Source organism: Salmo salar, chromosome 14, assembly GCF_965601325.2.
Source record: "Salmo salar chromosome 14, fSalSal1, whole genome shotgun sequence".
In the NCBI taxonomy this organism is placed as follows: Eukaryota; Metazoa; Chordata; class Actinopteri; order Salmoniformes; family Salmonidae; genus Salmo; species Salmo salar.
Genome location: NC_138304.1, coordinates 91,663,469 through 91,686,971, shown reverse-complemented (window position 1 = coordinate 91,686,971; position 23,503 = coordinate 91,663,469). Strand labels below are relative to the sequence as shown.

Here is a 23,503-nt window from a genome sequence, read left to right as displayed (position 1 = left end):
TCTCGACAGCATTCCTTATATATTTTCACACTGGAAAATTCGATAATCAGCTTAATCTTTTGGCTTCTATCATTTAGTAAATAGTTTGATGTAGCTCTCTCTGTGAATGTCTGCTGGGGTAACCACAGCCAGGCCCACATCATATGTTAACATTATTATGCTGTTTCTTTGTCTTCACTCAGGAACCTGAGCTGCCAAAGGATCACGCTTCATAAGAACCTCTTTGTTTCCTATGTCCTCAACTCCGCCCTAACCCTCATCTACCTCATAGCAGTGGTCAACAACCCAGATGTAGTGGGAAGAAATCCAGTAAGTGTCACTTTACTTTACTCAACCCATATCACAGTCCAATACATCACAGAAATACATTTCACCTTTAAGGTAAAGAAGATCAATGGGAAGAGGAAATATAATGTACGACTCTGTGTTGCACTGCATGATCATTTCAAAATAATACTTGTTTGAATTCTTAAAAACGATGTAGCCCTCGAGCACTATTTTATTTCATTCAAATGAGTTTACTCTATATCAAACAACTGCAGTGCAGCTGTTTTTTCTAAAAGCGTTCGTTAGAATATCATTTCTTCTTTTCAGCATATCTTTTTAATGTGTTTTGCCATTAACAGACAGCCCAGAGCTATACTTCTCATATCACTCAAACTTCTTTCATTTGTCAGACTTTTGAACAGTTGCCACTCATTGAGTTTCAGTCAGACGATGAATTCTTTGTATCCTGAGGTCTGTTAAGGTGAAGATAGTAAATCTGCCTCTATGGAATGTGACATTATTGTATCTGGAATAATCATCCCTTTCTGATACTTTCAGTATTGTCTTTTAAGAGCCATTTTCATTGTCCACCTTTCAATGGAAATTATTTGAATAAATCAGCTAGTTATTATAAAGTATTGTGACTCAGCAGACAGAGTTACAGAGTCACAGGCTTCTGTTCCATAAAAATACAAACAACTAAACAAATAAAAAAACAAGTTTGAGAATTGTAGAGATGATCTTAATGTAGAAAAATAGCTAGAACATGGGCTTGTAGAGATGGATAGCCTATGAGTAGAGACATTTGTTTTTTTCCCGGTTAGGTTAAATGGTTAGTAAAAAACTGCTGGCCCAATGTATACAGTAAGGTCCTGTTATCATTCTCTCGATTGGAGCATCTCTTTAGAGATGTCCTTCAGTTTAGCCAGACACAGAAAATAACTGTCGTCTGGGTTTGATTTTCAGCGTCTCTTCTCTTCTCCCTATACCATCACGTTCTCACTGGAGAAACAGACTTCAAGCCTAATCCAACTGGCATATTCACAGTGGAAGATTTATTCAGATATACCAGCTGACCCTGGTGATCCAACCGACAGGGAGGAAGGAACGACAGCTTTCAAAATGAATATGAATAGCTATGTTCTAGCAGCATTGGCTCAGAACCATCTTTCCCAATCTTTCCCAATCTGTCTTAAATTTATTATAATCTGCTTGTTTTAAAAAGCGAGAGTACCAAATTGCAGTTTGTCTTTCACACCTCAGACAACATGGTCTTGATTTCCTGGGATGGGATGAAAAAAAAAAATCCCATCACAGTTGGTTGCACATACTACATGTCTTTAGTGGAACATGTTGAAATTCTAGAGCGGCAAATTTAGACTGGGTCGGTCTGTGTTCTGACTGCATGTTTGATTTAGGGATGTGGTGCTCTATTGGGAGAATAGACTCAGATCTCTCTGAACAAAAAGAACAAGGTCTCTTTCTCTCTGGCGGATCACAGCAGAGACTAGTAGTCTGCCAGTAGTGAAAGAGGAGTGGATCCCTAGTGCTCAGGTCAAGTAGGGCAAAGACTTGAGACACACTTTGGAATTGTCAGACATAAGTGCCTTAAACTCTGTTCCATAAAACATTGAGAACCATCCAGACTGTCACATTACATTAGGCTGTGGTTATGAAGTGGTGAGACGTTTTTAATTTTTTATTTAACCTCTACAGGATTGGTGGGTTCCTCGCGGAATGGTTGAGCTAACGTAGGCTAATGTGTTTAGCATGAGGTTGTAAGTAACAAGAACATTTCCCAGGACATAGACATATCTGATATTGGCAGAAAGCTTAAATAATTTTTAATCTAACTGCACTGTCCAATTTACAGTAGCTATTACAGTGAAAGAATACCATGCTATTGTTTGAGGAGAGTGCACAGTTAGGAACTTGAAAATGTATTAATAAACCATTTAGGCATATTTGGGCAGTCTTGATACAAAATGTGGAACAGAAATGCAATGGTTCATTGGATCAGTCCAAAGCTTTGCACATACACTGCTGCCATCTTGTGGCCAAAATCTAAACTAGAATAATACATTATGGCCTTTTTCTTGCATTTCAAACATGACGGTACAAAAAAAATACACAAATACACATTTCCACAAACTTCAAAGTGTTTCCTTTCAAATGGTATCAAGAACATGCATATCCTTGCGTCAGGTCCAGAGCTACAGGCAGTTAGATCTGGGTATGTCATTTTAGGCAAAAATTGAAAAAAAGGGTCAGATCCTTAAGAGGTTTTTAACTAGGCAACTCAGTTAAGAACACATTCTTATTTACAATGACGGCCAACCCTGGCCAAACCCTAACCCAGACGGCCCTGGGACAATTGTACGCCGCTCTATGGGACTCCCAATCACGGTCGGTTGTGATACAGCCTGGAATCGAACCAGGGTCTGTAGTGACGCTTCTAGCACTGAGATGCAGTGCCTTAGACCGTTGCGCCACTCGGGAGCTCCCATGAAGTGTTCTGATCACACCAATAGACCTAAGTAATGTCAACTGTCTTTCACCATACATGTAATGGCGCATCTGGACTCCATGTCAGAGCCAGGAGTCGTGAAGTGCAGGGAGGGAGGGATGAGGAGAAGGGGGAGAACAAGGAAGGGAGATGGAAGGAGGAGAAATAGGAGGAGGAAGAGGGGAGAGGAGGTGACATATGGCTAAGAGTTTGTGGGTGACTGACAGGTTTTGAAGGCTGCGTATGCTGCATACACGGACCTCAGGGACAGGAGACTAGCTAATACCAATGCCAGTATCTTCTAATTAGATCAGCACACTTGGAGACAGAGGGCTGAGAACCAGGAATCTCTACATGGAAAAACTAGAGGATGAGCCTCAGTTAATATGTATTGGCCCGTCCCAAATGGAACAATATTCCCTATATAGTGCACCACTTTTGACCAAGTCCCATCTTAGAAGAAAAGGTGATATCAATAACCTAAAAGGGTCCTTTGGTTGTCCCCATAGGAGAACCCTTTGAAGAACCCTCGTTATTTGTAGGAAATAGGGAGCCATTTGGGACGCAACCCCATTAAAAAATAGGAAGGCTTTAAAAGACAGAAAGATACATATGATAGTATGGTGTTGACTGACAAGAATGTGGGGATATTATTGAACAGAATATAGGCTGCTTAACAGTCTATTTGTTCTGGCAAATACAACTATCAGAAATGTGGAGCGAGGGATACGCTGTGGCTCGAGCAGTAGGGGTAAATGGATAAACATCCTCCTCTCTGAAAAAACATAATACCCAGCGAACGATTTTGTGTCAGGGCTGGTTGAGTGTTGGGCTTTGTGTTGTTGTTATTATTGTTTAATGTTGTTGTTATTGTCTCAGTGTGACTCTCTGTGATCCTAATCCCCTGCAGGTTGGCTGTAAGGTGTTGCACTTCTTCCACATGTACATGCTGGGCTGTAACTACTTCTGGATGCTGTGTGAGGGGATCTATCTGCACACGCTCATTGTGGTGGCTGTGTTCGCCGAGGAGCAGCACCTACACTGGTACTACCTCCTAGGCTGGGGTGAGTCTTACTACCTGCCTTAACCACAGATCTAGGATCAGTGGTTATAGCCAGCAATAAAAGTTCAACATTCAATTCCATAATCCAGAATTGAATGGTCACAAAACCAAAAAAGTTGAACCAAAAAGTTTGAAATGTCCTTAAATCCGACGTCCCAAAAACTGTTAACTTCTTTCCACAAAAAGATAAATTATAATCCAATAAGAAGTGTAGGAGAGTCAATCAACAAAGGAAAAAATAATAAATGATAAACCAAAGATTATCTACATATTGACAAGATGCTGGACTGACCGCTCATATGCTGTGTTCATAACCATTTGAGAAGGTGGTATTTACCACATACGACTGGGAATTACCTCCAACTGGTAATTACTAGTGGGAAACTTGTCTATCATCCCTGAGCTCCAACTTCTCCCAGATGCTGACCTCTGACGTCACCTACTAAGGAAATGACCTTGATTACATTTTGCGGCAATCAAATGCAACACACGGTCCCGTGTGGCTCAGTTGGTAGAGCATGGTGTTTGCAACGCCAGGGTTGTGGGTTCGATTCCCACGGGGGACCAGTACGGAGAAGAAAATGTATGAAATGTATTCATTCACTACTGTAAGTCGCTCTGGATAAGAGCGTCTGCTAAATGACTAAAATGTAAGTGTAAAAACAAAAATAACATTTTATAAAAGCAATCTAATTAATATCTTTTTTTAACACAAATGTGTTTACATGCATGATAGTTGTACTTTTAGTTTATGCTTGATGCAGCTTGTGGCCATTAGCCAATCAGCGTTTCTGAACCAGTTCAAAGCACGTGAATGCATCCAACTGGTATGTACGACTTCACAACTGGTAATTACCACCTTCCCACTTGGTTATGAATGCAGCATAACAATGGGAATAAATGTCCACAAAGGCGGAAGGCAAGCGAGAGGAGGCGGTATCAGGCTGGAACGTTCTAGCTCATTAGAGGGCAAATACGCATGTGAACAGCAGCGACAACGCCGATATAAAATCGTTTTTCTCAAAGTTGCCTGAATGCCATGTGCATCCATTTATTTACCTTCGTAACAACCTAAACATTATTAAGCTTATATTTAATAAAATAAGCCTCACATAGTAAATTAGAAATGTCATTATTTGTTGACCAAAGTCTTTCTGCTTCTCGCTGTATTTTCACACGGACAGATTTTGGGGCGCATTTAGGCCTCTCACATAGCCTCTTCCTCTCTGGATAAACTCACCACTCCTTGGTGATGATAGGAAGTCCTTATGTGAGAGTAGTCCAGTAATTCCCTTTCTCCGGGCAGATAACCCAAAGGAATAGGTTTCTACCACAGGCAGCCGGTTGTACCTTAATTGGGTTAATTGGCTTCCATGTGTTTGATACCATTCCATTCACTACATTCCAGCTTTATTATAAGCCGTCCTCCCCTCAGCAGCCTCCTGTGGTTCCTACAGCACACACTATTTAAAATTGAATTCATTGTTTCTCAAACCACGGCCATTTCGCTCTCCTCTTTCTACTCACATGACCCCATACTTAGTGACAGTCCTCATTTTTAACCATCAAGAGAAATGTAATTTAATGATGCAGTTGTTTAGCCAGATGTAGGCTATTCACCTTTATGTTGACCTCACTAGAACGGAATCCATAACTTTGACAGTGCACCTTGCTCATCTTTTTTATGGGTCATTTATTTTATTATCTCTGTACTCTATTCTGTTTTGTAATTATATTTAGATACCACAAACAACGATGTCTGAGTTAACACAATATGGTAACAAGTCTGTATAGCAGCTTGTATGTTACAGGGTGTTCTAAACGATAAGCTAATCCCCTCTTACCTAGCCTCGGAGGCCTCTGCTCTCTTTTATTATGATTCATAGCCTATCTTCATATTTCATCACCCTGTACTCACTGTAGACATAAAAGAACATAGTAAACAGCTCCCAACATATCGCTGAACCACACATGGATCAGCTTGTGTGTCACACAACAGGACGGGACACAGGATCAGAGACAACCCTGAGGTCACTGTTAACTGCGACACTCCCCGTGTGTCGAACCCGCCAAACCTTGCATCAGATTGACAGCTTTATTAGCTCTTCCTATTGGATAGCAGCTATTAACGTGCTGTCTGTTCTGATTAAAGGAGGAGTGTTATAGTATGAGCCCTGGCCATCCGATAAGTGGTACGATATAACTGTGAATGGTCGGCCATTATTAAAGATGCGGCGATATAACTTCGGGGCAGTAGGTACAGTATCTTTCACACAGCTACCCAAAGGGATGGAGAGAGGGATAAGAGAGAGGGATGGAGGACCTTGATAAAAGACTTCTAAACTGACCCGCTGCTCGGATTCATCTGTTTCCTCTGTTTATGGTCCTAGCTAAAATGAGAACCCCAATAAATACTGGCATGGTTGTGTTGTTTTTAGGGAAAGGATTTCACCAGACTGGGTAAGTAGAGGAAATGGCCTCGTATGGGGTTGTTCTTGCTAAGCTTGTAGCAGACAACATGATGCTATAAGCTTGTTTTGAGTTTAGAAAGAGCTTCCACTGTCTGTTCTGTCAGGTATCTTCACTATAAATTACATGATCAATACTTAACTGCCTTAAAGGGATAGTTTAAAGGGATATCCACTTACCTTGGCTGTGTTTATGTTCATTTTGTATTTTGAGTGAAAGGGAAAGGAAAGTTGTACAACTTAGTCAGTTGTACAACTTAATACCTTCAACTGAAATGTGTCTTCTGCATTTAACCCAAACCCTCTGAATCAGAGAGGTGCGGGGGTCAAACTTCCCTTACAGTAGATATACAAAAAGTGACTCTTATAACTGAGGAATTACACACAAATTACTGTAGTAAAAACATTATAGCTGTTTACTTTATAATAAACACAACATCATTAGTTCATGAATTGATGAATTAAAGTTTTACAGATATCCTTACAGTGTTTGTCTTCTCGTTTCCAGGGTTTCCCTTAGTGCCTGCATCCATTCACGCTGTGGCGAGGAAGAAGTATTTTGATGACAAGTGAGTAATGGTCCTGTGCAGTAGTATTGTAAATAAGCTGAGCAGCTGTGTGGTGGGCTGCAGTAAACAGATCTTGAAGGAGAAGAAGAAGACTTCATTGTCTGTTTGTAGAGGGACTTGTTTAACGGCTAATGTTTCTCCTTCCTGTAGCTGCTGGATGAGTGTTGAGACCCACCTGCTCTACGTGGTCCACGGTCCCATCATGGCAGCGCTGCTCGTAAGTCACACCCTACTCAATTGAAATGCCTAAAGTGGACACTCAAGGCTACATCCTGTACAGCCTGGTCTCATAGACTAGACGTAACATAGCAAATGTAAATCCGGGACACTGAAATTAGTATGATATGTTACATTTGGTATGGTTGCATAAGACAGAAAGTTACTTAATGCGAACGTCTAGGAACTCAAAAGGTTGCACGTATGACTCTCATCATGGATAACTTTAGCATTTTAGCTAATTAGCAACTTTGCAACTATAATAAACAAAAATCTAAATGCAACAATTTCAAAGATTTTATGGAGTTACAGTTCATATAAGGACATCAGTCAATTGAAATACATTCATTAGACCTTAATCTATGGATTTCACATGACTGGACAGGGGTGCAGCCATGGGTGGGCCTGGGAGGGCATAGGTCCACCCACCTGGTAGCCATTCCCACCCACTGGGGAGCCAGGCCCAGCCAATCAGAATTAGTTTTTCCCCACAAAAGGGCTTCATTACAGACAGAAAGATTCCTCAGCATAAGGTGGGTTAAGATCACTTGGTTCGTCAACTGTATGCAAGGTCTAACCGAAATTTGACTTCCTTTTTATCCCAACCCCTCCACATACAGTACCAGTCACAAGTTTGGACACACGTACTCATTGAAGGGTTTTTCTTCATTTTGACTATTTTCTACATTGTAGAATAATAGTGAAGACATCAAAACTATGAAATAACACATATGGAATCATGTCGTAACCAAAAAAGTGTTAAAGAAATCAAAATACATTTTATATTTAGATTATTCAAAGTAGCCACCCTTTGCCTTGATGACAGCTTTGCACACTCTTGGCCTTCTATCAACCAGCTTCTTGAGGAATGCTTTTCCAACAGTCTTGAAGGAGTTCCCACATATGCAGAGCACTTGTTAGCTGCTTTTCCTTCACTCTGCGGTCCAACTCATCCCAAACCATCTCAATTGGGTTGAGGTCGGGTGATCAAATAGCCTTACACAGCCTGGAGGTGTGTTTTGGGTCATTGTCCTGTTGAAAAACAAATGATAGTCCCACTCAGTGCAAACCAGATGGGATGGCGTATCGCTGCAGAATGCTGTGGTAGCCATGCTGGTTAAGTGTGCCTTGAATTCTAAATAAATCACAGACAGTGTCACTAGCAAAGCACCCACTCCATCACACCTCCTCCTCCATGCTTCACGGTGGGAACAACACATGCGGAGATAATCCGTTCACCTACTCTGCGTCTCACAAAGACACGGCGGTTGGAACCAAAACTCTCAAATTTGGACTCATCAGACCAAAGGACATATTTCCACCGGTCTAATGTCCATTGCTCGTGTTTCTTGGCCCAAGTCTCTTCTTCTTATTGGTGTCCTTTAGTAGTGGTTTCTTTGCAGCAATTTGATAATGAAGGCCTGATTCACACAGTCTCCCCTGAACAGTTGATGTTGAGATGTGTCTGTTACTTGAACTTTGTGAAGCATTTATTTTGGCTGTAATCTGAGCTGCAGTTAACTATAATGTACTTATCCTCTGCAGCAGATGTAACTCTGGGTCTTCCTTTCCTGTGGCAGTCCTCATGAGAGCCAGTTTCATCATAGTGCTTGATGGTTTTTGCTACTGCACAATTCTTGACATTTTCCTGATTGACTGACCTTCATGTCTTAAAGTAATACTGGACTGCCATTTCTCTTTGCTTATTTGAGCTGTTCATGCCAGAATATGGACTTGGTCTTTTATCAAATAGGGCTATCTTCTGTATACCATCCCTACCTTGTCACAACACAACTGATTGGCTCAAACGCATGAAGAAGGAAAGAAATTCCACAAATTAACTTTTAACAAGGCACACCTGTTAATTGAAATCCATTCCAGGTGACTACCTCATGAAGCTGGTTGAGAGAATGCCAAGCGTGTGCAAAGCTGTCATCAAGGCAAAGGGTGGCTACTTTGAAGAATTTCAAATATAAAATATATTTTGATTTGTTTAACACTTTTTTGGTTACTACATGATTTCATATGTGTTATTTCATAGTTTTGATGTCTTCACTATTATTCTACAATGTAGAAAATAGTAAAAATAAAGAAAAACCTTTCAATGGTACTGTATATATACAGGTTGGAGAGGTTGGAGCAGGGGGCTGCCACACTGGGCGCACTTGGAGCAGTTGTTGTGGCAGGTTAAGTGCCTTTCTAAATGGCACAATGGCATGAAATGGCATCTAGGATTCTATACCAGCAACACTCCACTTCCCGCCAGATTTTTTACGTCAGACTCGGGATACAGACTGGCAACCCTCACCTCTCCAACCGCTAGGCTACCTGCCACCCATATGGTTCATAGATTTTCTGCTAGATCAAAACTCAGTAGGTTGCCGTTGTTGGACCTATAATCCTATATTTTTTTTTAGTCATTTAGCAGACGCTCTTATCCAGAGCGACTTACAGTAGTGAATGCATACATTTCATGCATTTTTTTTTGTACTGGCCCCCCGTGGGAATCGAACCCACAACCCTGGCGTTGCACACACCATGCTCTACCAACTGAGCCACAGGGAAGACTGTTGAATGTGCAACACATCAATCAAAGCAAATGGTTTCTCATGCTGGTGTTGAGATTTCCATTGTTCAGACAAAATCATTATAATCAGATTAGGTTGCAGCTCTTTCAGACACTGCAACCATTTTCAGCTGTTTATAAAATCATTTCTTTATTTTCTTTCCCAGGTAAATCTGTTCTTCTTGCTAAACATCGTGAGGGTGCTGGTTACTAAGCTGAGGGACACCCACCGGGCAGAGTCTAACATGTACATGAAGGCAGTGAGAGCTACCCTGATCCTGGTCCCTCTCTTGGGCATCCAGTTTGTCATCTTCCCCTGGAGGCCAGAGAACCGCCTGGCGGGGGAGGTCTACGACTACATCATGCATATATTAATGCATTACCAGGTAATGACTACATCATACATATATTACCAGGTAATGACTACATCATGCATATATTACCAGGTAATGACTACACCATGCATATATTACCAGGTAATGACTACATCATGCATATATTACCAGGTAAAGACTATATCATACCTTACCATTACCTGTTTTTTACACTGCTGCTACTCGCTTTTTATTATCTCTCTGTCTATTATCTATCACCCCTACCTACAAGTACAAATTACCTCAACTAACCTGTACCCCCGCACATTGACTCGGTACCTGTACCACCTGTATATAGCCTCGATATTGTTATTTTATTGTCTTACTTTTGACAATTATTTTATTTAGTTTATTTGGTAAATCTTTTCTTAACTCTTTCTTGAAATGAACTGTTGGTTAAGGGCTTGTTAGTAGTCATTTCACGGTAAGGTTGTATTTGGCGCATGTGACAAATAAAGTTTGATTTGATTACCAGGCATGACTACATCATGTATATATTACCAGGTAATGACTACATGATGCATATATTAACACATTACCGGGTAATGCTACTGATCGCTATGACTACATCATGCATATAAACTCAGCAAAAAAAGAAACAATCTTGACAGATCTTCATTGTAAAGGGTTTAAACACTGTTTCCCATGCTTGTTAAATGAACCATAAACAATTAATGAACACGCACCTGTGGAACGGTTGTTAAGACACGAACAGCTTGCATACGGTAGGCAATTAAGGTCACAGTTATGAAAACTTAGGACACTAAAGAGGCCTTTCTACTGACTCTGAAAAACACCAAAAGAAAGATCCCCAGGGTCTCTGTTCATCTGCGTGAACGTGCCTTAGGCATGCTGCAAGGAGGCATGAGGACTGCAGATGTGTCCAGGGCAATAAATTGCAATGTCCGTACTGTGAGACGCCTAAGACAGCGCTACAGGGAGACAGGATGGACAACTGATCGTCCTCACAGTGGCAGACCATGTGTAACAACACCTGCACAGGATCGGTACATCCGAACATCACACCTGCGGGACAGGTACAGGATGGCAACAACAACTGCCCGAGTTACACCAGGAACACACAATCCCTCCATCAGTGCTCAGACTGTCCGCAATAGGCTGAGAGAGGCTGGACTGAGGGCTTGTAGGCCTGTTGTAAGGCTAGTCCTCACCACACATCACCGGCAACAACGTCGCCTGTGGGCACAAACCCACCGTTGCTGGACCAGACAGAACTGGCAAAAAGTGCTCTTCACTGGCGAGTCGCGGTTTTGTCTCACCGGGGGTGATGGTCGGATTCGTGTTTATCGTCGAAGGAATGAGCGTTACAACGAGGCTTGTACTCTGGAGCGGGATCGATTTGGAGGTGGAGGGTCAATCATGGTCTGGGGCAGTGTGTCACAACATCATCGGACTTAGCTTGTTGTCATTGTAGGCAATCTCAACGCTGTGCGTTACAGGGAAGACATCCTCCTCCCTCATGTGGTACCCTTCCTGCAGGCTCATCCTGACATGACCCTCCAGCATGACAATGCCACCAGCCATACTGCTCGTTCTGTGCGTGATTTCCTGAAAGACAGGAATGTCATTGCTCTGCCATGGCCAGCGAAGAGCCCGGATCTCAATCCCATTGAGCACATCTGGGACCTGTTGGATCAGAGGGTGAGGGCTAGGGCCATTCCCCCCAGAAATGTCCGGGAACTTGCAGGTGCCTTGGTGGAAGAGTGGGGTAACGTCTCACAGCAAGAACTGGCAAATCACAGCCAGAAGAGGACTGGCCACCCCTCATAGCCTGGTTCCTCTCCAGGTTTCTTCCTAGGTTTTGGCCTTTCAAGGGAGGTTTTCCTAGCCACTGTGCTTCTACACCTGCATTGCTTGCTGTTTGGGGTTTTAGGTTGGGTTTCTGTACAGTACTTTGAGATATCAGCTGATGTAAGAAGGGCTTTATAAATACATTTGATTTGATTTTGGTGCAGTCCATAAGGAGGAGATGCACTGCAGTACTTAATGCAGCTGGTGGCCACACCAGATACTGACTGTTACTTCTTATTTTGACCCCTCCTTTGTTCAGGGACACATTATTCCATTTCTGTTAGTCACATGTCTGTGGAACTTGTTCAGTTTATGTCTCAGTTGTTGAATCTTGTTATGTTCATACAAATATTTCCAAATATTAAGTTTGCTGAAAATAAACACAGTTGACAGTGAGAGGACGTTTCTTTTTTTGCTGAGTTTATTACCAGGTGTGACTACATCATGCATATATTACCAGGTAATGACTACATCATGCATATATTAACACATTACCAGGTAATGCTACTGATCGCTATGACTACATCATGCATATATTAATGCATTACCAGGTAAATTATGCAACTGATGGTATGCCAGCAGCACAGTCCTTGCCAAAGCTCTGAGCTGACAAACAGTATGTTAATATTAGCGAGAGTAACTGATGTTTGTTTGTTTTGCTTTTCCTCCAGGGGTTACTAGTGGCAACGATATTTTGCTTTTTCAATGGCGAGGTAAGCATTACTTTTCAGTAAAACTCAAGCGATATTTTTCTTCACTTCCCATTCAGTTCGACTCTTAGATAATTTGTTTCTCGAGGTACAGTTGACAGTAACAATTTACACTTGAACCTCTGAAGAACCCTTACCCTTTGGTAAAGTACAGTTTTGATTGGCCATGTTGAGGGGAAGACAAGTCAGATACCATTGAAACAGCTCATCACTGCCTGGTGGCATTTCCAGGTCAACAGGTGGCCATCATGTGCACCTGATAACACATTGATGAGTCGCCCGTGGTTATAGAGTTGCCCCTAATGAGTGGGAGGGAGCGTCTCTGCTGCTGACTCCTGTACAGCAGCAAGGACAACAGCAGTAAGGCCATCTCAGATGAAGAGGAAAGAAGACAGACACTTGAACCTCTCTGGGGCGAATCAACCTGCCTGTCTGTCTGCCTGTCAGCCTGTCTGTCGCCCACTTAGCTCAGCCTGCAGCTGTTTGCTGTCTAGATTCACCAGTGGGCTCCCCCACCCAGTTAGTTAATGTCATACGTTGATAGAATGCATTGGATAGTTCAGGGGTTGCATACTGCTTGGCCAGAGACTAGGAGAAAGAGGGACTGACTGAGCATTTTCTTCGCTTGAGAAACTAGAAAACAAAAACAATACGCAGACCAAGAAAAACTGAGACCTTATTTGAATACTCAGCATGAGGTGGTATCTGGCACTGACAAAACCACAGCGAATTAACACAGCGTTCGTTCATTATCAGGCGCAGTGTTAAGTTATGTTTTATACATTGGAAATGATTTCTGGGCTGGGAAAACGGGTCAATCGTTAGCTCCTGCATGAGCAACCAGACCTCATCAGCGTCACTCCATCGGCTCCCGTAAACAAGTTCGACATGTCCAAAGAACAGATTCAGTTTCGGGGGATAAAAGACACATTGACACAAAGTAATTGTTTTTTCGGTAGAGGAATGTTTGTTTGCTTTGCCGCATAATAGTTTGTACTGTCTCTGAGACATTCGTTTTTGGGGCTGAGTTCATTGCCCATTTTGATTCTGTGGCCAAACTGCATAGACCTAGGCTATGTTCCAAATGACACCCTTTTCCCTATATTACCTATGGGCCCTGGTAGTGCACTACAGTATATATGGGAATAGGGTGCCATTTGAGACTCAGTCCAAACTACACAGACTGTTGAATAGCTCTTTGTCAAGTTCAGCCAATGGGGGAAAAAGTTGTCATTATTTTTATGTTTTCTAGGATGTGTCTGAAATGGCACCCTATTCCCTATATAGTGCACTACTTTGGAACAGAGTACAATTAGTTGGTACAAAGGAAAGAGAAACCCTGTGCACAGCAGTGCGTCTAGGTCCAGCTGCTGGTTTTGGCAGGGACAACGAGTATTACAAAACAAGAGTAAAAACAGCATACTGAAGAAAGACATGCGATTGGTGGCCTTTTTATTGTTTTTGAATGCTAGTTGTTGATATGCTCTGCATCATTAGATCATGGGAGAGTGCAGTGTGTCCTGTCCTCATTTTCCCTCAGTAATTAGTGTGGCGTTGTTCAGGAATTAGACATTCCTTGTTCTGGGTCAGCCCGTTCTTTTGAGTTAACTATTGGCTCTATTCATTCCGTATCACGGACGTTCAGCGTTACAGCGTGATTGATATTGAAAGACAATGTTCCCTCGTTAGCTGTGATTGCATTCACTATAAACGTCAGCTCAATCGGAAATTACCTTTACATCTTTTATGGCACCTTCTGTAACTTCAGCGATACAGATTATAATAATAATTATTTATTATTTTTGAATAGGGCCCTATCACTGCTTTGATTTACATTTTTAGACTGCACACTTTTCATGCAGTATAACTGTCACGGCCGTCGTAGGGAGTAGACCAAAATGCAGCAGGTATGTGAATGCTCATGATAACTTTTATTGAACACTTAACGAAAAAACAAGAAAACGAACGACAGCTAAACAGTTTTGGAGGCTAAAATACAGCAGTGCAAAAACAACTTCCCACAAAAGACAGGTGAAAAAAGGGCTACCTAAGTATTACTCCCAATCAGCAACAACGATGTACAGCTGTTCCTGATTGAGAGCCATACCAGGCCAACAGAAAGAAATACACAACATAGAACAAACATAGAAATACAAAACATAGAACAATACCCAAAAACCCCCGACAACACAAAACAAACACACCCCTGCCACGCCCTGACCAAACTACAATAACAAATAACTCCTTATACTGGTCAGGACGTGACAATAACATTATCACACAAGATAACGCTCCTTAATCAGATTGGTGCTGTGCTCAAGAATTTGATACTCTCATAATGTAAAATGTACAAACAAAAAGCAGATAAACTAGCCTAAATGGACACTTGTGTTCACGTGTCTCTTTTCAAAAGTGCCTAACTATTGTTTAAATGCCTCAAGCTACTCAACCTGCACTAAACTCAGTGAGGAAGGAAGGTATTATCCTTCAAGTAATGACAGGAAATGGGAGCCTAGATTGTGATTGAATTCAGTTCTTGCCAAATTCATATCTACAAACTTCCATTAACATGTATCAAATCAATCCACATTTCCTCAGCTGTCACATTAAATTGAGTTAATGATCATGCATATTGATGAAAGTGTAACCTAATACTTACACACTCACATGAACACACACATAAAAAACAAACAAATATACTATTGAATGACATTTGGGTCTTTGCCTGTCAAAAAAGATACACATCAAATAAAACTATTTGACGTGTGAAATATGAATGTTGACCAATCAAGACCTGAATATGACTGCACGTCACATAATAATTTAACGCGTTCATAATTTTTTACGTAGTTATTACACATTGATTACACTATCACTCGTATTCCATATGTCACAACGATTCATCGATACGTATGCTATGATGCTGGTAAAGTTGTCTCGCGTACCTACAGTGCTGGTCATAAACAAAGCTAGTTAGCTGATGGATGCAAACAATGTTCTTCCCCAAACATAGCAAAATGACTGTTTCAGTAGCTATAGTTATTTCACTGTACAGCCTAACCTATGGATTGTGGATCAATGACATGGGGTATCAGTCTACTCAGTGACACGCAGACAACATTAGCATTGTGTATAATTGTATTGTGTATAATTTCTCATTTGTTGTACCCCCTAGCATATGTTATCATTGTCTATATTGGTAATCATTCTTTTTTATATATATATAAATAAAAATATATATATATTGTGACGATCCTGGGTTTATAAGCGCGGAAATCGACTCTGCCGATTGAGCATGCGTTTGCGGCACAGTCGATAGCGCGCCGGACCTCGGGCATGAAGGTCGAGGGTTCGAGGCCTGCTCCCTGCTGTTTCATTACATTGGTGTCATTGGTGTGTAGCGACTCGCTGTCACGTTCTGACCAGTAAAGGGATTATTTGTTATTGTAGTTTGGTCAGGACGTGGCAGGGGGGTATTTGTTTTATGTGGTTCGGGGTTTGTTAGTAATTGTGTTTATGTAGAGGGGTGTTTGGTTAGAGTATTCTGGGGTTTTTGGGTTATGTTCTTTATTTCGTATTTCTATGTTCTGTCTATGTTGTGTATTTCTTTGTTGGCCTGGTATGGCTCTCAATCAGGAACAGCAGTACATCGTTGTTGCTGATTGAGAGTCATACTTAGGTAGCCTGTTTTCACCTGTCCCTTTGTGGGAAGTTGTGATTGCATAGCTGTGTGTTTAGCCTGCAATCCTGGGCGTTCGATTGTTTTCTTGTTTTGTTTGTTACGTGTTCAATAAAGTCACTGTGAGCACTCAACCCGCTACGCCTTGGTCCACTACGTACGACGACCGTTACACCTGCACAGACAGCTGTGGGTTATTTGTTAGGCTATTAGTGGGTTGTGTTGTACTTACCAGTGTTCGCGGGGTCATGCCAATCAACCTGCTATCTGCCAATCACGGGAATGCCTGGAATGTTCTGATACCGGGCAGCCTGGTGGTTGGCGGAGTGGCGTGTAGGGGGTTGGGCAGGGGTTGGAGCATTGGAAGTTAAGACCGGGTTTAGCCATTGTTCACTCTCTTACGTCTGGGAAGAGAAGGTCACGGTTGGTTTGTAGGGTACCTTTCATTTATTTGGCGTGGGCTACGGCCAAACAGTAGCCTGTGTTAAGTTGGGTTAATAAACCGTCAATTCGTTAACTCCATCCTCTGTCTGGACAATTGTTCCTTTATGATGTAGTCAGGTTATTACAATGTATACATTTTTTTTTTTAAGTTAGCTCTTATTGCGGGTCTCTGAAACAACTGAATTGAGACACATTTATTGTCAACCTACTATGTGTATTGAACATTATTTGTTTTGGAGTCTGAAGTCTGAGGAGGGCGTTGGGAAAAAAGATATTGGGTATTGGGTAGATTGATACCCACATTTCATTGATCCCCAAGCCTAATCCTTATTGTGGCTAGCTTCACGAGCCTCACTAGTCCGATGAAGCTAGCTGGCTGCTTATAACGTTAGCTTTGGGCAACAGGGTTAAGTAGTTGGCTAGCTATTTATTTCCATGAACTGAAGTTCAATTTCAATAGGCAAACAACAAGTGGCAACCTAGCTAATACTTACTCACAAGGATTCCTAAATCATTGCTAAGAATAATGAAAATGACTGCAGTTTCTACTGGTCATTGTTTTCAGGCTGGTAGTATTGGTGCTAGCTAGGTACGAAGCTAAAGCTAGTTAGCTACCCCAGAAGTAGCGGTCGAACAAATAATGCCTTATTACCAACGCAGTGTTGTGAACAAATCAAATTGTATTGGTCACGTACACATGGTTAGCAGATGTTAATGCGAGTGTAGCGAAACACATCGCTCGTGGCCGGTATGTGCTTTGCAGACTTTTGCACAGCTTTGACAGTGCTACTGATAGTACTTGTGGCGCTTGGTTTGCACGTGCAAATACAGCACACACAACATTCTAGAATAGAATAGTGTTATTTGACGTGCAACCTTTATGACACGCAAAGACCCAAACGGCGTTCCATAATATATATATATTTTTCTTTGTAATTACTGATCAATTAATTTATACACTTATAAATAGTAGGTTTTGTTATCTGTTTTAACAAACTTTTTTTTATTTTTGTACTTATGTTCAGTCTTGTGAAAAAGTAAGTACACCCCCTGGAAAGTAAGGTAACCTATTTTAACAAATGACACTGAAAGATTATACTTTGCAATCATTCATGAAAAAAAATCGACAGAAATGCAATTCCATAGTGCAGAAAAAAGAAGTACACTCTAGCTTCAATAGCTTGTGTTGCCCCCTGAAATAACATAATGTAGCCGTTTCTTGTAACTGTCTATCAGTCTCTTATATCGACTGGGAGGAATTTTTGCCCAATCTTCATTACAGTACTACTTCAATTGTGTCATGTTCGAGAGCTTTCTTGCATGCACGGCCCACTTCAAGTCCCCCCACAGCATTTCGATAGGATCTGGGCTTTGACTCCATAACCCTCCATTTCTTATTTTTCAGCCATTCTGTTGTAGATTTGCTTTTGTGTTTTGGATCTTTGTCCTGTTGCAAGATCCATGTTCAGTTCAGCTTCAGCTTTTTGGCAGATGGCCTCACATTCTCCTAAATAATTATCTGGTACATTATAGAATTCATGGTTGACTCAATGATGGCAAGTTGGCCAGGCCCTGAGGCAGCAAAGCAGCCCCAAACCATAATGCCACCTCCTCCATGCTTTACGGTTGGTTTGAGGTTCTTCTGTTCAAAGGCGGTGTGTCGTTTTCGCCAAACATGGCGTCTGGCATTGCGGCCAAACAACTCCACCTTTGACTCATCTGTCCAGAGCATATTGTTCCAGTAGTCTTGGACTTTACCCAGGTGTTGTCTGGCAGACGTCAGTCGTGTCTTGATATTATTATTTGAGAGCAGAGGCTTCCTCCTTCCTGACCTCCCATGTAGGCTACGTTTGTCCAATCTCTTTCTGACAGTTGACTCAAGCACTTTGACATTGATTGTGGCAAGAGAGGTCTGTAGATCCCTTGATGTTACCCTGGGGTTTTTAGAGACTGTGGTCTGGAATTTTCTCCATTTGTAGATGAGCCGTTGGACAGTGTAATGATGTACTTCGAATTGCTTGGAAATTGATTTGTAACCCTTCCCAGACTCACAAACATCAATAATCTTTCTTCTGAGGGCCTCATGTAGGTCATTTGATCTTGGCATGACGGTGTTACCACACACCCATATGGTTAAGACCCAACCAGACCAAGTTTCTAATCTTTATGGAAGGCTGGACCCTCCTTAATTTCTCTCAAATTATTTTCTAATCATTTGCACCTGTTTTGGTGCACCTGATTCCAGTTTTAGCCATTTTATGTGATGGTAAAGGTAGGGGTGTGCTAACTTTTTCTGCATAAAGAAAATGCATTTTTGTTTATTTCATTTCATAGCATTTTCCCAATTTTTTGTGGGGGGGTGATTTGTTATACTGGGTTACCTTTATCAATGAATGTGGTGGGAATTTATCTCATATCCATGTGTAATATTACTTTCCAGGGGATGTACTTACTTTTTCACACGACTATAAATAGATTTGTGGTTTTCATATCAGCCCTTGGGTTTCCAACCACACCTGCACATTGTTTATTTTATTTGTTTATATCTGTACTTATTTTCTTTGGTGAAAAAAAGGCTGTGTGATGACAGTGAGGTACAAACAGGCTATGTGTATTTGTTCTATGCACCTGTCCCTGCCTAATGAGTCTATCACCCCCTGTATGTCTCTAAAACCCTGATGAAGGCAACAGCTGAAATGCATTGATTTAATTCATAAAGAAGCTTTTATGAAATGTACTTCCATTGTCCTCCAAGAGTAGCTAAATATGGTTGTACCCTCTCTCTCTCTCTCTCTGAGTGTGTGTGTGTGTGTTTATGCGTTTGCATGTTTACTCACCCATTAGAGAATACAGTTTATAATCTGAATGTCCCTTTTTCTCAGGTGCAGGCGGCTCTGAAGCGACAATGGATTCAGTACAAGGCCCAGTGGGGTCAGAGACGGAGGGACCACTGCTCCATGCGCTCTACCTCCTACACCGCCACATCAATCACTGAGGTGCCCGCCTTCATGTACCACCACGACTGCAACAGCGAACACTTAAACGGCAGACACACCTCTGAGGACTCTGAGCTGGTGGCTCTTAAGACAGGGGAGACGTACGCCTGACAAGCGGGAGGTAGTCTGAGTGTCGGAGGAGAGAAGAGTTAGTAGAGGAACCAAGATGGAGACGTTTCTCTAATGTCCCGCCGCAGTTCCACATTTCATAGATAGAACGGGTGGGTTCAGCCCCAGACTGTGAAGGAGAAGACAGTGCGTGTCTGGACAGTGATATCTCTCCCATGAGTTGGCCAATGATGGCTGATGCTTCATTTACATGACATTGCTGCTGCTATGGCTGCTTATTAAAAACACTAAGATATACAGTACATGAAACGGGAGCCGCCTTTAAAATGTGGCGCGTCCTAAAGCTGCTATCTGTGGGACTCTTAACACATCATGGGAATGTTAAGGATGATGATGATGAAGATGATGATGATTATTATAATGATGATGATAATGGTGATGATGAAACTGTATTGTTGCTTTGCCTATACCAAAGGGTGTGTGGGGTGGGCTGAAGAGATCCCCTGAAGGTCACATACTGACGGACAGCACAGTGCATGTGTGTGTGTGTCCATGGCGACACAAGAGGTCAATGGTTTAAAAGGCTCCCTGTGCCTAAGTTCTGGAATCGTGTAAATAATGGTTCACCACTTTCACTTTAAAAGTGTCAAAGTGTATTTTAGAGGATTTTATTTTTCTGACTAAATGTTTTTTTTTCTTGCCAACGACTTGCTCTTTAAATACTTTCTGTCTGTTTTGTGAAGCTCTGCTTACAGCTGCTGACTGTGCCTGCGGTGTGTTTCTGTCACAAGGTCTGTATTTAAAGAGTGCAGAAGATACAGAACGCCTTGATATGGGCTCAAGAGAGAAAGAGTCAAAAGGATTGGTTAACTTAGAATAAAAAATAAAGACGGACTGAATCGCATAGGTAACGTGTTTAGCAGACACGTTTTGGAGTACCACCTGGCTCTTGAGAATATTTTCAGTGAAATAGTCTGTATTTTGTTTGACGTGTCCATTTGCCAAAAGGTCTAATGTGAAGCTTCTAGGATTCCACAATAAGCGTTATTTTATGTTTTGTGCTTAATGAAAGCCATTCCAATATGGTGAAATGATTTTCTCTATGTCATATCAGTTATGAATAGAGAGGAAGGAGAGAAGAAAAAACAGTATGGTTACCTGCAAAAATAATCATATAAACAATAACAATATACCATTTTTAAAAGAAAAGTCTTGACAATCTAGGCCTATGGAAGATGTTTCGAGGTAAAACCTTCGTATCTCCAGGCAATTATCTACAGTGGGGGAAAAAAGTATTTGATCCCCTGCTGATTTTGTACGTTTGCCCACTTACAAAGAAATGATCGGTCTATAATTTTAATGGTAGGTTTATATGAACAGTGAGAGACAGATTAACAACAAAAATTTCAGAAAAACGCATGTCAAAAATGTTATAAAATGATTTCCATTTTAATGAGGAAAATAAGTATTTGACCCCTCTCCAAAACATGACTTAGTACTTGGTGGCAAAACCCTTGTTGGCAATCAGAGGTCAGACGTTTCTTGTAGTTGGCCACCAGGTTTGCACACATCTCAGGAGGGATTTTGTCCCACTCCTCTTTGCAGATCTTCTCCAAGTCATTAAGGTTTCGAGGCTGACGTTTGGCAACTCGAACCTTCAGGTCCCTCCACAGATTTTCTATGGGATTAAGGTCTGGAGACTGGCTAGGCCACTCCAGGACCTTAATGTGCTTCTTCTTGAGGTACTCCTTTGTTGCCTTGGCCGTGTGTTTTGGGTCATTGTCATGCTGGAATACCCATCCACAACCCATTTTCAATGCCCTGGCTGAGGGAAGGAGGTTCTCACCCAAGATTTGACAGTACATGGCCCCGTCAAATGATGCGGTGAAGTTGTCCTGTCCCCTTAGCAGAAAAACACCCCCAAAGCATAATGTTTCCACCTCCATGTTTGACGGTGGAGATGGTTTTTCTTGGGGTCATCTCCAAACACGACGAGTTGAGTTTATGCCAAAGAGCTCCATTTTGGTCTCATCTAACCACAACACTTTCACCAGTTGTCCTCTGAATCATTCAGATGTTCATTGGCAAACTTCAGACGGGCATGTATATGTATTCTTGAGCAGGGGGACCTTGCGGGTGCTGCAGGATTTCAGTCCTTCACGGCATAGTGTGTTACCAATTGTTTTCTTGGTGACAATGGTCCCAGCTGCCTTGAGATCATTGACAAGATCCTCCCGTGTAGTTCTGGGCTGATTCCTCACCGTTCTCATGATCATTGCAACCCCACAAGGTGAGATCTTGCATGGAACCCCAGGCTGAGGGATATTGACAGTTCATTTGTGTTTATTCCATTTGCGAATAATCACACCAAATGTTGTCACCTTCTCACCAAGCAGCTTGGCGATGGTCTTGTAGCCCATTCCAGCCTTGTGTAGGTCTACAATCTTGTCCCTGACATCCTTGGAGAGCTCTTTGGTCTTGGCCATGGTGGAGAGTTTGGAATCTGATTGATTGATTGCTTCTGTGGACATGTGTCTTTTTTACAGGTAACAAGCTGCAGTTAGAAGCACTCCCTTTAAGAGTGTGCTCCTAATCTCAGCTCGTTACCTGTATAAAAGACACCTGGGAGACAGAAATCTTTCTGATTGAGAGGGGGTCAAATACTTATTTCCCTCATTAAAATGCAAATCAATTTATAACATTTTTGACATGCGTTTTTCTGGATATTTTTGTTATTCTGTCTTTCACTGTTCAAATAAACCTACCATTAAAATTATAGACTGATCCTTTCTTTATCAGTGGGCAAATGTACAAAATCAGCAGGGGATCAAATACTTTTTTCCCCCACTGTATATCGAAACATAATTACCTTGAAATAGCATCCTTCTAGTGTACAGAATCTGTCAAATGTGAAGAAAATAATTTTAATTGAGGGCTATTTGAACCATTTTTTTGTAATTTCTCTTGTGTGAATACTAGTGTATTTTCGTTCACTGTTTATTTTCATACACCTACTATATTATGCCCTTAGATTATCATGCTCTGAGATCCTAAATGAAAGTCTGAGGCATTTCAGTCAGGGGTCAATTCAATCCGTAGTGCAGAATATCTGAATTGAGTGTAGTGTGGAATCCCATGTTCTTAGCCAATCTGCTAGCCCAGGCTAATTTCTAGGAGTGGGATTTGGCTTTTATGTCACAAAGGCTGTCCTAGGGAGTCAGGAATGGAAACAGAATCTCAAGAGATATCTTAAGTGAGGTTATAATTCCTATTTACCTTCTGTTTCTCAGAAATCTTAATCTCCACCTATTCTCAAATGTATTCCTTTGTAGGTTGCGCAACCATAACAGATTCCTAAATTAGACACATGGAAAACCAATCTAAACCATTGAAATACTGTTTTGTATTGAGTTAAGATGTGTGTGAGCGTGTGTGTGTGTGTGTGTGTAAAATGGAGCTAGTGATGCATGAGCCTTGGGGCCTTCTGATGTTTAAATTATTCCCATCTTCACATTAACAGTGTTTAAAGATAGACATCTGCTATGATTTATCTCCAAGGGACTTTCAGAAACTAAGAACAGCTCTGATCTGGATATAGTGGACACTTAGGAAAAAAGAGTTCCATAAGGGTTCTTCTGTTGTCCCCATAGAACCCTTTTTGGTTCCATGTCGAACCCTCAGTGGAATTTTTTTTCAACAGGTTCTCTTATGGGGACAGCCAAAGAACCCTTTTAGGTTCTAGATAGCACATTTATTCCTAAGAG

At 41.5% G+C, this 23,503-nt stretch overlaps 1 protein-coding gene and 1 non-coding gene across 2 annotated transcripts in view; both read left to right on the top strand.

Moving 5' to 3' along the window:
• LOC106570456 (calcitonin gene-related peptide type 1 receptor) overlaps positions 1–22,440 on the top strand; it is a 42,209-nt gene extending 19,769 nt beyond the window's left edge. Inside the window, exons 5-11 of the mRNA XM_045694897.2 lie at positions 183–309; positions 3,684–3,837; positions 6,813–6,873; positions 7,024–7,090; positions 9,823–10,041; positions 12,513–12,554; positions 19,557–22,440. Of these exons, the coding sequence (XP_045550853.2) occupies positions 183–309; positions 3,684–3,837; positions 6,813–6,873; positions 7,024–7,090; positions 9,823–10,041; positions 12,513–12,554; positions 19,557–19,781 (895 nt within the window). The 3' untranslated portion in view covers positions 19,782–22,440. The remainder of the gene's footprint in view (positions 1–182; positions 310–3,683; positions 3,838–6,812; positions 6,874–7,023; positions 7,091–9,822; positions 10,042–12,512; positions 12,555–19,556) is intronic.
• trnaa-ugc (transfer RNA alanine (anticodon UGC)) lies at positions 4,328–4,403 on the top strand. The gene has a single exon. It is a non-coding gene; the product is annotated as a tRNA-Ala (tRNA).
• Positions 22,441–23,503: the final 1,063 nt, after the last annotated feature.